The sequence below is a fragment of the Aegilops tauschii genome, chromosome 2 (genome assembly GCF_002575655.3).
Source record: "Aegilops tauschii subsp. strangulata cultivar AL8/78 chromosome 2, Aet v6.0, whole genome shotgun sequence".
NCBI lineage: Eukaryota > Viridiplantae > Streptophyta > Magnoliopsida > Poales > Poaceae > Aegilops > Aegilops tauschii.
The window spans coordinates 571,134,906-571,150,685 of NC_053036.3; the positions used below are offsets into that span (position 1 = coordinate 571,134,906).

At 47.3% G+C, this 15,780-nt stretch overlaps 1 protein-coding gene across 1 annotated transcript; it reads right to left on the minus strand.

Moving 5' to 3' along the window:
- Positions 1 to 1,625: 1,625 nt before the first annotated feature.
- LOC141041788 (uncharacterized) lies at positions 1,626 to 2,870 on the minus strand. Its single transcript, XM_073509025.1, has 2 exons — positions 2,717 to 2,870; positions 1,626 to 2,578 (listed from the first exon to the last, which is right to left on the minus strand). Exons 1-2 carry the CDS (start codon positions 2,805 to 2,807, stop codon positions 1,977 to 1,979), a joined length of 693 nt encoding a protein of 230 aa, XP_073365126.1. The 5' UTR covers positions 2,808 to 2,870; the 3' UTR covers positions 1,626 to 1,976.
- Between the last annotated feature and the right edge of the window lie 12,910 nt (positions 2,871 to 15,780).

The window sequence follows — 15,780 nt, forward strand, 5'->3', positions numbered from 1 at the left end:
CTTAACTGTAGCCGAACCGGTATGCGACAGTTAACTGAATAACATGACACTTGCAGAATAGGATTCAGCTGACAGTGCCTCCCGCTGAAGAACATGCTTGACCTCAGTATAACGATGTGGGAACCATGCTTTTTTTTCGAAACGGGGGAACCATGCTTTTATGGTTCTTGCAAAGAAGTTGGGGAACACCCGTTTCATGAAGTTTGCATCTTCCCAAGTGGCTTCTTCTGGTTTGAGATTTTCCCACTCCACTAGCCACTGAGTAACTAGAACTCCATTATTACTTCAGAGAGATCTTGTTTCCAGAATTGCTAGAGGCTGAGTCATGACTCTGCCATTCACCCACTAAAGGTGGATCTGTGCAGGGTACTGCACGTGTGCCTACGTGCTTCTTCAATTGACTGGCATGGAAACAGGGTGAATGCCACATTCAGAGGGAACTGCAATTTATAAGCCCCACTGCCGATTCTCTCTAAAATTTTGTAGGGGCCATAAAAACTTGGTAGTGAGGTTTATAGAATCATACGTATTCTGAAGCTGAAAGTTAGCACTGGTTAAACAAAACGGAAGTAATAGAAAAAGAAACAGAAATCTTTCTGAACAGAAGCAGAATGGCACTTTCGGATGTTAGTCATGCAGAAATGAAAAGTTTGAAGGCACTAACGAAAATTCTCATTTGTCATTTGTATGTAGGCTACCCAGTTTAGCGCACTACACTTTGGTCCAACGTAATCCTATCAACTAAAACCTAATCCATCGTACTGTCTTGATCCTCGCTACTCTGACTACAAGCCTTCCACTCCTATCCTCCACGCATGCTCACTAGCGACCTTCTCTTGGGTGCGCAATTGCACAACTTTGTTGGTTATGTTGTATTTTTCTATATGCTCTAGAGATTTACGATTTCTAGCAAACTTTCACCTTTGTATTTCATGTTTACCATATAATTAACTTAGTATTCGTTTTCGGCTATGTCCGCTTACGTATTTGCTTTCTGAATTTCCGCGGTGGTATCAGTTTTCACTAAAAAAGACGGAAACAAATCAGTTTCGTTCATTTTCGTTTTGCTACCAACCCTACTTGAGAGTCGAGGATGGAGTAAAAGATTTCCTTGCCACCGAGGATAAGGACAGTGACAGTGACACACAAGCTTGTGCTTTGTTGGCATTTACCCGATCTGATTTTTCCCATTACCATTTTGAGTGACAGTCGATTGGTTGCTGCTGCCAGATCCAGTAAACCTAATTAATCCCGAGTGACCCCACGATGGAAGATCGGTGACTGTAGAGCAAAAATGTATGGTCGGTGCGGTTCATTTGTGTCCACCCAACGACGACACTCTTATTTTCGTTGATCGAGAGCACCAAAGGAAACAAATTACTCCGTAGTACTTATAGGTCTCTGGTTTATCGTGAAAAAATGTACTCCGTAGTACTTATAGGTCTCTGGTTTATCGTGAACTTTTCTCTTGCGATGGTACTTTCTGTTATAGACTTTGAAGTTCCTACAATGCGCTCGATCAACTTACGTGACATGCCACTGGTTGCAGTGTCTGTCAAGATTTCTACACTCCCTTCCAGTTCTTTGCAACATTTGAAATACAACACTAATGATCACAGAAGGAATTAAGTGCATCGGGCCAATGCATGTGATTTCATTCCACGATAACAGATAAACGGGGGTCTTCATACAGGACATGCATACAACCTTGCAAGAACACGGAGGCGATGCATGTGTTCTATACAAGGTCACCGTGCAACGCGCACGTACGTATGCGTACGCACGCATATATGCACCTTCCCTTTGCTCACCACGGACCATGTTTATTTACTTTAGTAATTTAATACTAATTACTATGCACGTAGGCGTGCAGAGCAACGGCATGCACGTAGAGTTCGACGCAGGTAGGCACTGGGCAGTACTGCCTACCGTACGTACGTACGTATGCATGGCTGCATTTCGTCTCGATCGTGTGCTCAGTTGCGGACCTCCGCCGGCGCCCGGTACATGGGCTCCGGAACCTCGTCCGCGCGCGCACAGCAGCGGCAGCCATGGTGATGGAAGAGCCCGTGCCCGCAGCAGCCCCAGTGACATCCGCCGCTGCCGTAGCCTCCGCCGCCTTTTCCGCCGTGGCCACCGCCACCGCCACCGTAGCCTCCTCCGCCGCCTGGGTAGCCGCCGCCGCCGTAACCTCCACCGCCTTCCCCACCGTGGCCAGGGTAGCCGCCACCGCCGCCGTAGCCTCCACCGCCTTCCCCACCGTGGCCAGGGTAGCCGCCACCGCCACCGTAGCCTCCTCCGCCTTCCCCACCGTGGCCAGGGTAGCCGCCACCGCCACCGTAGCCTCCTCCGCCTTCCCCACCGTGGCCAGGGTAGCCGCCACCGCCACCGTAGCCTCCTCCGCCGCCTGGGTAGCCGCCGCCGCCGTAACCTCCACCACCTCCTCCGTAGCCTCCGCCGCCGCCGTAACCTCCTCCACCTCCGCCATAGCCTCCCCCGCCGCCTCCGTGCCCGTGGTGGCCTCCGCCAAAGTGGAAGAAGTTCTTTACGCCGGCTTCATTCTCTTCCTTCTTGGCCTCTACATGGAGAGAAACAAAAGGGTGATGGAAATTAGTAGCTAACGCAGCAAAGCAAGTTTCTTAGCCTAATGACGAGAGCAATTAATTTAACTCCTGCCAGTTCAAAACTGCTCCGAGGAGTTGGTGCATTAGCTCACCAGGGTGTTCGTCAGTCGAGGCTACGAGGATAGCAGCAGCAAGCAGGAGAGCGAACACAAGAAGACCCTTGCTGGATGCCATGCCTGGCATCTGCCTCTTCTTCAGTGGTCGCTGTGGCTACTGGCTGGCCAGTGTGATGGATGAGATACAGATTAGCATGCAGAGCAGGCGAATTTATAGGAGGGAGAGGCCGATGGAGGGCTTGGATACGATAGATAGCTCGGGATCACGAGGAGCTGCGAGCCTGTGACTGTGAGCGAGCTGAGGTTGGGTCCCCATGGCCATGGCGTCGTCGTCGGCCCGTGGAGTGGTGGTGGTTGGGAGAAGGACGGCACGCATTAATGGTCGATCCCAGCAATCTAGCATGGAAATAGCTAAGCTCCGCGTCGTCCGGAGGAGTACCAATGGGCAATGGCGCCAGCCTCCCCTCTGACGCCAAGCATACTCTGGATCGGATGTCTTCTTCTGCATGTGCAGTTGCGCACTGCGCGGGGTGGGTGCTGCTCGCGCGACGCGAAGATAAAGTTTGCATGCACGCACCAATCTCATTAATCAGCTCCGCTACAAGTTACACACGGACTCGCATGTGTATCCAAATCGGCCGAGCGGATTCTGGATCGGATATCTTCTTCTCTTCATCTGGAAAACGGACGTGGAGCATTGCTGAATGTTCCTACGATAAGTCATTTTCGCTTACATGGTGGGTAGTCACACATATATATCACATGCAGAGTAAACTTAGGTGATTCGGTCTGCTTAATTACATGTATATGTGTTTCTTTACGAGATATGTCACTCGCTTGATCAATGCGCACGCACGCCGGCACGCGTGCATTACTCTGCATAAATAGACACACTCTGTTAATCCTATAGTTTGGACTAATGGAAAATCCGTCTTTGCCGAGTTCTCAGCCTTTCACCAAGTTCCCTTTCATGGGAGGTCGGCTAAAAAGATCTCTACCGAGTATAGTTCTCGGTGATTTCTCGGACTTGGCAGCCACCACTCGTTACCGAGAGTCCGCCAAAAAGGACACGACAAGAACACATAACTCGGCTTATAAGTTCTTTACCGAGGGCTCAAAAAATAGAACTCGGCAATACGGCAGAAACCATACACATAGGAAGCACTACCAGAATAACCGGCGATGCCGACGGCCAAACCTATGCCGACGGCCCCCGTCGGCATAGATGGGTGTATTCCGACGGCCCAGCTCAAGCCGTCGGCGTATATCCATCTAAGCCTGGGCTATGACAACCAGGTGAAAAGGACTAACGGTCAAACCCCGTCCGGCGAAAGTCAAAGGGCTAGACCCGGCGGTCGTTGTCAGGGTTAGACGGGACGGGGTACCTGGAGGGGGGGGGGCGTAGCAATGCCGCGAGGTGTTGCGGTGGGCCCTCCTACGGTTGTGGAAGCGTGGTGGCAGGCGCAGGCACCCGGCACGCAGCTCCGGGGTGTGCCCCCCTCACGGGTGTCGCTGCCGCCGTGTCTCGGAGGGGGGAAACGGCCACGTCGGGCCGACATGGAGGGAAACTTTGGGTGGGTTGGGCCGGGACGGTGTTGGGGGTGTAGCTATGGGCTGGGCTATGACAACCAGGTGAAAAGGTCCACTGGTCAAACCCCGTCCGACAAAAGTCAAAGTGCTAGATCCGGCGGTCGTCTGTGTCAGGGTTAGACGGGACGGGGTACCTGGGGGGGGGGGTAGCAATGCCGCCAGGAGTTGCGGTGGGCCCTCCTACGGTTGTGGAAGCATGGTGGCAGGCGCAGGCACCCGACACGGGGCTCCGGGGTGTGCCCCCCTTACGGGTGTTGCTACCGCCGTGTCCCGGAGGGGGGAAACGGCCACGTCGGGCCGACACGGAGGCACTAGTAGAAAATGGCCCATTTGTCCCGGTTTCAGAACCGGGACTAAAGGGTCGGTACTAAAGCCCAATACCTTTAGTCCCGGTTCGCCTACAAAACGGGACAGATGGGGCTCCACGTGGCTGTTGCGGCTTGCCCAGGCAGGAGGGCCTTTTGTCCTGGTTGGTAGCACCAACCACGACCAAAAGGCATCCACACGTCAGCAGTTCAAGGGTTGGGGTTTTTGTTTTTTTAAGGGGGGGGAGGGGGGGGGGGTTGGGGGGTTTTGGTGGTTTTGTAGGGTTAATTTAGGGGTTTCATATATTGTGTTAGCTAGCTAATAGAGAGAAGTGTCCTCTCTAATCTCCGTGCTTGGTCGAGGCTACGTACTATACGTATATAGAGGACTCGACACGCTAGCTAGCTAGTAAGCAACTGAAGGAAACCATTAAGTACAGAAGATCGTCATGAAAATATACAGAGAGAAGTGATCGACCTTTCCTTCTCCAAGAGATTGGTCGAACAACAAGTTTTCGTATATCTATCCGACGCTACTGGCTACATATATACAATATAAGATCTCTTACAATCCCCTAACATCTGAACTCAAGTTCCACATGGTATTCTGCGGCTTTATCGATGACGTGGTCAAGAAAGAATCCCGCCAATTCCTCTTGAATTGCTCGTATGCGATCTTGTGGTAGGAGTTCATCCCGCATCTGAAACATCTAATTTGAAGAAGGGGGTCAATACATATATATGAATGAAACTCAACACAAATGATGGTAATAAAATAAAATTGTGAATATTATTGCTTACGCACTTCATATTATTTTTTAGAGTAGCCCCGCTCACAGGTCGTGTGGCGGATGAACTCGCAAACGTAGTATGCATAGTAATTATTCCCGGGTTCCTGCCACAATCACTTTACAAGAAATAGAGGTCAATCAAACTGATAAGCAAGCATGCTAAATGGTATTGATGAAACTAGCTAGAATCAATGGGAGATGCGCGAAACTAGCTAGTAGTACTTACTTTCGGGTGTGTAAATCGCAGCTCCCCCGGCAGTCCCAGAGCTTCTGCGGTGAACTTTTTCCAAACCCTGCCAGACAAAGAAAACAATTACTTGATATCAGGAAATGAACAAAGTTGCCGATATGGTGCGATAATGATTGAACTTACTTCTCGAGCATTTTAGTCATGGCCGCATACTCCTCGGGATCTTTTCATCTCGAGTCTATGACGGTTACTAGTCCCTGCTCCAGCTTAATCTCTAGCGGAATAAAGTGGAAGTTGCGCACACATGCATAACTCATCAATTACATTACTATAACCTCGAGTAATAAGGGAAACCGAATATGCACAAGACAGTAACACTCACTTGAAGTTGTAAGGAAAGAATATTTTATCTTTGTTTTGATTTTGAAGCAACGATCATAGCAAGTTGGCCTCGATTTGTTTGGCATCATATTTAACATTCCATTCATCTTTGAGATTTGTGTTAATGAACCCAATATCACCGATTTGTCTTTTCTTGCATTCGGCGATCTTCAGTCTGCATAATATAGTGAGGATAATTATATATACATGCAATGAAAGAGCTGAGCTATATATAGAGACTTAATTACAGAAGTAGTACTTATAGACAGTAGCAAGTGACGATTGTTTTATCGAGGGCCTTTTGATTGAAAAACGGGAAGAACTCCTCAAATGGAACAGACAACAGATCAATTCCAATGAGGTCGTGCTCCTCTTTAACTCTCAGCGTCAAAGTATCCTTCCCAGACTTGCTGCAGGTGTCCATGTACCACTCATGGAATCTTCGCATCATCGTTGTTATAGGAGGATGACCAGGTTTGACGAGAGGCTTCCCGTGCCGGTATTTGAATTCGTCCACCTCCATTGTATCAAAATGTGCATCGTCGGGCAGGTAATCTCCAGGATTGGTACCGGACACCATCCCCGGATGATTAGCGACGATTTTGCTAGACACCTTGAGCGGGGGGCACGATTGGTTCGCTTGTTCGCCGAGCTGGGGAATTCCCACTTCTTTGTTTTGCTAACCTTCGATCACTACAAGTACTTCCCAACCGGGACGCTTCCTTATATGACCTTTCAATAATGCGATCATAGTTGGTTTGCGGCGGAGAAGGTCGTGGTCGCTTCAGGGCATCCAAAGTGCGCTGAACTTTCACCTTATCTATCTTCTCCTCCGGAGGTGGATGTTTCTTTGCAAAAAAGTCCTTCACATAGGCTTGACAGATCTCTATGTTTTCCTCCTCGGTCATCTCATATGGTAACTTCTCTAGAGGCTTGAGAGATGGACTGAATCTGTATTACCTCCAGCCTCTGGCTGTACTGCTAGACGCCGGAGCAGCCGGAGTGGCTGCAGCTGTCTTCTTTTGTTGCTTACGAGGCGGAGAAGAAGGAGGCGGAGTGCTACGACGCGCCGGAGCAGCTGGAGCGGCGGCGGCTGTCTTCCGCTATTGCTGACGAGGCGGAGGAGGAGGCGGGCTGCTCGGACGCGCCGGCGCAGGTGGAGAAGGAGGCGGAGTGCCGCCACACGTCGGAGCAGCCGGAGAAGGAGGCGGAGTGCCCTGATCACTCACCGGAGGAGGAGGCGGAGGAGGAGGCGGAGTGCCCTAACTCACCGGAGGAGGAGGAGTCCAGTTCGGAAGGTTGATGAGCTCCTTCCGCCATAGACATGGAGTCTTCAGAGTAAGACCCAGCTGAGTCTCCCCTTCACTGGTAGGGTGGTCAAGCTCGAGCTCCTCAAATCCCTTCATTATTTCATCGACCATCACAACAGCATAGCCTTGTGTAATCAGAAGGCAGTGAAAAGTTGCGCTGGGTTCAGGAGGTGCAACAGAGCCGACAGCCGCCTTGACTTTGAGGTGCTGCCATTGCGCCATAAGGTGGCAATCTTGAACCTCCGTGATAACATCCACGGGGTAGCTGGGAGCCGTGAAGTCAGGCTGATGAAGGAGCTCAGTGGAATCCACGCTGCTTCTCCGATGAGATGGCGGGGTAGCTTCTGGGGTAGCTCTGGCAGGTCGCTGGCTGTGAACTGCTTGTTCCTCTAGCGCTCATACCCTTGCATTCAGCTTCTACAGTTCGGTCTGCTCCATTTTCCTCTTCCTCTCCCGGGTTTTGTAACTGCCTGCACCGGGAAACCCAACCTTCCACGCAACGGAGCCTGCCGTGCCTCGTGTTCGTCCAGGGTGCTTAGGATTGCCGAGGGCCTGTGTGAGCTCGTCGTTCTCTCTGCCGGGAACGAACGTCCCTTGCTGCACTGTGGCGTTATACTTCTGAAGCTTCTTCATAGGTATTTCCAGTTGCTGGTCCGTCCAACGGCACTTCCCTGTTTCAGGGTCCAAGGTTCCCCCAACCCCGAAGAACCAAGTCCTTGAACGGTCTGGCTAGTTCAATGTCTCTGATTCGGCCCCTTTATCAAGCAGGTCATTCTCAGCCTTGTCCCACAAGGGCCGGGCTTTGAGGTAGCCACCTGACCCCGTGCGATGGTGATGCTCCTTCTTTGCAGCATTTATCTTGTTTGTCGCTGACATCTTCTTACTCTTCTCTGATGTCTTGTGGGCCACAAATGCGGGCCAGTGATCTCTTATCTTCTCAAATCGGCCGGTGAATTCTGGAGTCTTCCCTTTGTCGACAAACGTTGATTTCAACTCATTCTTCCACCTCCTGAATAGATCTGCCATCTTCTTAAGAGCATGAGCCTTGACCAATAGCTCTATAACTGGCTTATCCGGATCCTCCTCTGGCGGTAGGGTGAAATTTGCCTTCAGCGCAGTCCAAAGATCATCTTTCTGTCTATCATTGACATAAGACACTTGAGGGCTTTCGCTCTTAGGCTTATTCCATTGGTGGATGCTGATCGGGATCATATCCCTAACAAGAACCCCGGACTGAGCAGAAAATGCTTCCTTGGTCCGGCTGGGTTCAATCAGTTGGCCATCGCCCTTGATTGCTGTGATCGTGAACCTTTCATCCTGGCGCAACTTTTTCTTCGGGCCTCATCTCGTTACCAAAGTTTGGCTCGATCCAGAGGGCTAGAAAAGAAGAAAGAAAGAGAGTTAATATGTGTACATACCAAAACAATTAATGCATCAATTAGCTAGTCAGCACATGCTTAATTAATATATATACCTGGCCGGGCTCCGTTCGATCACCAAAGCAGTCATCACGGTCTCCTTCTTCCACCAGCATTCGGTCACCGGAGCCATCATGATCATGTCCTTCCTCCTCCATTGTTCGATCACTGGAGCCTGCTTCACCTCTCCTTCCAAACCATCGGTGTCGTTGAGATACGACAAGACATGACCTCCGCCGTGGATTATGCCCCCCAACATCTGTTCTGCTTCCAAGTCTCGGTGCTCCATAGTTTCTGCAAATATTACAACATGGCAATTAATATACAAACATGACAGATTGATATATTAGTGGCAAACATAGACCTAGCTAGCTAATCACAACAAGGAATCATATTAGTGGCCTCGACGCTTCTAGGGTTTGGGGTGGCCTTGACAACGCTTCTAGGGTTTGGGGTGGCCTCGACGACAACGCTCTTTTAACTTGGTAAATTTGGGTGGCCTCGGCAATGCTTCTAGGGTTTGGGGTGGCCTCGATGACAACGCTCTTTTAACTTGGTAAATTTGGGTGGCCTCGGCAATGCTTCTATGGTTTGGGGTGGCCTCGGCAACGCTTCTAGGGTTTGGGGTGGCCTCGACGACAACGCTCTTTTAACTTGGTAAATTTGGGTGGCCTCAGCAACGCTTCTAGGGTTTGGGCCGGACCGCCTCTCTCATGATTGTCCGACGTCCGGACCGACAAGGGATTTAACAAAATGGCGCCATTCTAGATTGCAGAAAATGGTCCATATTTTTCTTGATCTCATCTACCCTTCTATATGTAACGTTGTCTAGTGTCAAAGAATTCAAGAAAACCATGACTTCATCATTAGCCGGAAATGAGAGGCGCATAATGGTACGAAGCTCTTTAAAGTTGTTTTGGAACGGGGTTCCCGATAGAATAATTCACTTTTTTCTACAAAGTTCAGCAAGAGCCTTCCGAATATCGCTATTTGGAAGGCCTTTGCTGAAATTCGTACTAAAATGCGAATTATTCTATCAGGAACTCCGTTCCAAAACAACTTTGAAGAGCTTCGTAGCATCATATGCCTGTTACTTCTGGCAAATGATGAAGCCATGGATTTCTTCAATACTTTGACAGACAACATGACATACAGAAGAATATATATATATATATATATAGATGAGATCAGAAAAAAAAATTGGATCACTTGTGCACATCCATAATGGGGGCATTCTTGATAAATCTGGACCCTCGACCCCTGGACGACCCTCGACCCCTCAACGACCCTCGACCCTCGACCCCTCGGCGACCCTCGACCCTCTACCCTAGTTCACGACCCTCGACCGCTCGGCGATCCAGGACCCTCTACCCTACTTCCCGACCCTCGACCCCTCATGTCACGTTTGTCTAGTGTCAAAGGATTCAACAAAACCATGGCTTCATCATTAGGCAAAAGTAATAGGCGCATGATGGTACGAAGCTCTCCAAAGTTATTTTGGAACGGAGTCCCAGATAGGATAATTCGCTTTTTGGTACAAAGTTCAGCAAGCGCCTTCCGAATACCGCTATTTGGAAGGCCTTTGCTGAAATTCATACCAAAAGGCTTATTATCCTATCCGGGACTCCGTTCCAAAATAACTTTGGAGAACTTCGTACCATCATGCCCCGGTTACTTCCGGCTAATGATGAAGCCATGGATTTCTTCAGTACTTTGACACAAGGCAACCTCTCGACCCTCGACCCCTCGACGACCCTCGACCCTCGAACCCTCGGCGACCCTCGACCCCTCGGTGTTCCTCGACCCTCGACCCCTCGACGACCCTCACCCCTCGAACCCTCGGCGACCCTTGACCCCTCGGTGACCCTCGACCCTCTACCCTAGTTCACGACCCTCGACCGCTCGGCGATCCTCGACACCCTCGTTCCCGATAAAAATTAAGAAGAGGAAGAAGAAGAAAAAAAGAGGAGAAGAAGAAAAAAAAAGGAGAAGAAGAAGGAATAGAGGAGAAGAAGAAAAAATAGATATCTATTTTTTCTTTTTCTCCTCTATTCCTTCTTCTTCTCCTTTTTTTTCTTCTTCTTCCTCTTCTTTTTTTTCTCCTCTTCTTCCTCTCCTCTTCTTCTCTTCTTCTCCTTCTTTCTCTTCTTATTTTTTTCTCCTCTTCTTCTCTTTTTTCTCCCCTTTTTCCTCTCCTTCTTTTTCTTCCTTCTTCCTTCTTCCTCTTTTCCATATATATAAAAAGTCTAAAAAATACATACATACATACATACAAAAAATACATCCATCCATACATACATATAAAAAGAAAGCATATATAACAAAAAAAGCATACATAACAAAAAAGCAACGCGGCGGCGGCGAGGCAGGGCAGGGGCGCGGTGCTCACAGAGGCGTCGGGGGGGGGGGGGGCGGGCGGCGTCGGCGTCGGGGCAGGCAGGGGCGGGCCGGGCGGCGGCGATGGCGTGGTGGAGCAGCCTGACGGCGTCGGCGACGACGCGGTGGAGCAGGGCTCGGCGGCGACGGCGACGAGGAGCAGCGCTGCGGCGTCGGGCACGAACTGACGATGGAAATCTGAAAATTTCCTAAGTGTTGCTTATATAGCAAAGGCTTTAGTCCCGGTTGGTGGCACCAACCGGGACCAATGCCCCCTTGTAGTCCCGGTTCTTGCCACCAACCGGGACCAAAGGTCTTTTTTCAGCAGCCCAAAGGACGGGAAACAGAGACCTTTGGTCCTAGTTGGTGGCACCAACCGAGACCAAAGGGGGGCATTGGTCCCGGTTGATGCCATGAACCGGGAACGAAGGTGGGCATTGGTCCCGGTTCGTGCCACCAACCGGGACCAATGGGCCTTGCACAACGGCGTGGTGGGAGTTTAGTCCCACCTCGCTAGATGAGAGAGAGCCGCACCTGTTTATAAGGTGCGGTGCGCCTGAGCTGTCGAGCTCCTCTCTAAAGCAGGCTTACGGGCCTAACCTCTCTGTGCATGCCTGTGGGCCCACTGGGCCTTCTGCGGGCCTGAATCTTGGCCCACCTGTATGGCTGGGTTTCTAGTCGTATTCAGGCCATGGTGGCCCAGTAGGCGGCATTTTTTTTATTTTTTTTCTAGTTTTTTGTTTTGTTTTTTGCATTATTTATTTTCTTTTGTTTTTTGCTTTGTTTTTTTAATTCTTTTTGTTTTTAGGTCAGAAAAATTATAAACTTTCTATTAGTGCCATTAATTTTCAAATTTGAATAGTTTAAATTTGAATTCTTTGAAATTTGTGTGAATCACTAGTTTGTGATTAACTTTACTATAAAAATATATTTTGGAGTGATTCTTTTTCCTAACAAAAAAAATAGATTTTGGAGTTTGTGATTAACAGTTTTTGTTATTTTAGTTTCTAACAAAAAACTTTATGATACTTCTTTTTTGCTATTAAAGTTTCTAACAAAAAAAGTTCTTTATGAAAATTATTTTTGCTTTTAATGTTTTGAATAGAAAATACTTTGATAATTTTAGTTGCATAAATTTTATATAATTTTAGTTTCAATAATACTAGAGGTTTATAAAAGCTTTTTAGTTGATTCCTTTTGCTATTAGACTTTCATTAAAGTTTTCTAGTTCATTCTTTTTTCTATTAGAGTTTCATTAAAGTTTTCTAGTTTATTATTTTTGCTATTAGTGTTTCATAAAAGTTTTCTAGTTCATTCTTGTTTATATTAGTTCATTCTTTGAGCTAAATGACCCTAAAATTGAAAAGCACTTCAGATGAACTCTGAAGAGGTTGAAAATTGGCATGGTACCATCATTTCATCCACATAGCATGTGCTAAAAAGTTGAGAGGGTTACGGCAAAAACTGGATGCACTTCGTGTACAAAATGGACAATCTCTTTCGAAGTATCAGGGTTTCGGACAAAAACTCATCTGTAACAAAGGATTTCATTTTTTTGAACTTATTTGAAATCCAGAGTTTTTGTGTGTTCAAAATGCACCATTCAAAGCCACATCATCAATTTTCAACCCTTTCTGACTTTATTTGTTATTTTTCATGCATTTACTGATTTTTTTGAGCTATATGACCCTGAAATTGAAAAGCACTTCAAATGAACTCTTAAGGGGTTGAAAATTGGCATGATATCATCATTTCACCCACATAGCATGTGCTAAAAAGTTGAGAGGGTTACGGCAAAAACTGGATGCACTTCTTGTACAAAACGGACAATCTCTTTCGAAGTATCAGGGTTTCATACGGAAACTCGTCTATTACAAAAGGCATTTCATTTCTTCACATGTAACTGCAGTGATATTCTAGATCAAATGCATCATCATAATAGTTGTGGAGAGAAAGTCTTCATTTTTTCTTCGCTTCTGTCATTTGCTTATTGCGCCGTAACCATGGATATTCTTCATCGCTTAACAGGGTGCTTGGGTCAACCTTGACTTTGAAGGGAGGAATTTCATGAAACTTTTCATAATCTTCAGACATGTCTGTCTTGCCCTCCAATCCCACAATGTCTCTTTTTCCTAAAAGAACTATGTGGCGATTTGGCTCATCGTATGATGTATTCGCTTCCTTATCTTTTCTTTTTCTTGGTTTGGTAGACATGTCCTTCACATAGAAAACCTGCGCCACATCATTGGCTAGGACAAATGGTTCGTCTGTGTACTCAAGATTGTTCAGATCCACTGTTGTCATTCCATACTGTGGGTCAACTTGTACCCCGCCTCCTGACAGATTGACCCATTTGCACTTAAACAAAGGGACATTAAAATCATGTCCGTAGTCAAGTTCCCATATGTCCACAATGTAACCATAATATGTGTCCTTTCCCCTCTTGGTTGCTACATCAAAGAGGACACCACTATTTTGGTTTGTGCTCTTTTGATCTTGGGCGATCGTGTAAAATGTATTCCCATTTATCTCGTATCCTTTGTAAGTCAATAAAGTCAAAGATGGTCCCATAGACAACGAGTACAGCTCATCAGAAACAGTGTTGTCACCTCTGAGACGTGTTTCCAACCAACTGCCGAAAGTCCTGATGTGTTCACATGTAATCCAGTCGTCACACTGCTCTTGGTGTTTGTAGCGCAGACTGTTCTTGTGTTCATCGACATACGGGGTCACCAAGGTAGAGTTCTGTAGAACTGTGTAGTGTGCTTGAGACCAAGAATGCCCGTCCCTACATATTATTGAGTCCCCTCCAAGCATGCCTTTTCCAGTCAGTCTCCCCTCATACCGCGATTGAGGGGGACCAATCTTCTTAAGGCCAGGAATGAAGTCAACACAAAACCCAATGACATCCTCTGTTTGATGGCCCATGGAGATGCTTCCTTCTGGCCTAGCGCGGTTACGGACATATTTCGTTAGGACTCCCATGAACCTCTCAAAGGGGAACATATTGTGTAGAAATACGGGGCCCAGAATGACAATCTCGTCGACTAGATGAACTAGGACATGTGTCATGATATTGAAGAAGGATGGTGGGAACACTAGCTTGAAACTGACAAGGCATTGCGCCACATCACTCCTTAGCCTTGGTAGGATTTCTGGATTGATCACCTTCTGAGAGATTGCATTGAGGAATGCACATAGCTTTACAATGGCTAATCGAACGTTTTCCGGTAGAAGCCCCCTCAATGCAACCAAAAGCAGTTGCGTCATAATCACGTGGCAGTCATGAGATTTTAGGTTCTGGAACTTTTTCTCTGGCATATTTATTATTCCCTTTATATTCAACGAGAAGCCAGACGGGACCTTCATACTGAGCAGGCATTCAACGAAGATTTCCTTCTCTTCTTTGGTAAGAGGATAGCTGGCAGGACCTTCATACTGCTTTGGAGGCATGCCGTCTTTTTCGTGCAAACGTTGCAGGTCCTCCCGTGCCTCCGGTGTATCTTTTGTCTTCCCATACACGCCCAAGAAGCCTAGCAGGTTCACGCAAAGGTTCTTCGTCACGTGCATCACATCGATTGAACAACAGACCTCTAGGTCTTTCCAGTAGGGTAGGTCCCAAAGTATAGATTTCTTCTTCCACATGGGTGCATGTCCCTCCGCGTCATTCGGAACAGATAGTCCGCCGAGACCCTTTCCAAATATTACGTGTAAATCATTGACCATAGCAAGTACGTGATCACCAGTGAAGGAAATATGCCCTAGAGGCAATAATAAAGTTATTATTTATTTACTAATTTCAAGATAAATGTTTATTATTCATGCTAGAATTGTATTAACCGAAAACTTGATACATGTGTGAATACATAGACAAATAGAATGTCACTAGTATGCCTCTACTTGACTAGCTCGTTGAATCAAAGATGGTTAAGTTTCCTAGCCATAGACATGAGTTGTCATTTGCTTAACGGGATCACATCATTAGAGAATGATGTGATTGACTTGACCCATTCCGTTAGCTTAGCACTTGATCGTTTAGTATGTTGCTATTGCTTTCTTCATGACTTATACATGTTCCTATGACTATGAGATTATGCAACTCCCGAATACCGGAGGAACACTTCGTGTGCTACCAAACATCACAACGTAACTGGGTGATTATAAAGGTGCTCTACAGGTGTCTCCGATGGTGTTTGTTGAGTTGGCATAGATCAAGAATAGGATTTGTCACTCCGATTGTCGGAGAGGTATCTCTGGGCCCTCTCGGTAATGCACATCACTATAAGCCTTGCAAGCAATGTGACTAATGAGTTAGTTGTGGGATGATGCATTACGGAACGAGTAAAGAGACTTGCCGGTAATGAGATTGAACTAGGTATTGGGATACCGACGATCGAATCTCGGGCAAGTAACATACCGATGACAAAGGGAACAACGTATGTTGTTATGCGGTTTAACCAATAAAGATCTTCGTAGAATATGTGGGAGCCAATATGAGCATCCAGGTTTCACTATTGGTTATTTACCGGAGAGGTGTCTCGGTCATGTCTACATAGTTCTCGAACCCGTAGGGTCTGCACGCTTAAAGTTCTGTGACGATCGGTATTATCAATTTATGTGATTTGATGTACCGAAGGTAGTTCGGAGTCCCGGATGAGATCGGGGACATGACTAGGAGTCTCGAAATGGTCGAAACGTAAAGATTGATATATTGGACGACTATATTCGAACATCGGAAA

Coding starts and splice junctions, on each gene's coding strand:
- LOC141041788 (XM_073509025.1), bottom strand. CDS start 2,807: ATGCCAGGCATGGCATCCAGCAAGGGTCTTCTTGTGTTCGCTCTCCTG. Junction 2,579..2,716: donor CTCGACTGACGAACACCCTG/GTGAGCTAATGC, acceptor CTCTCCATGTAG/AGGCCAAGAAGGAAGAGAAT.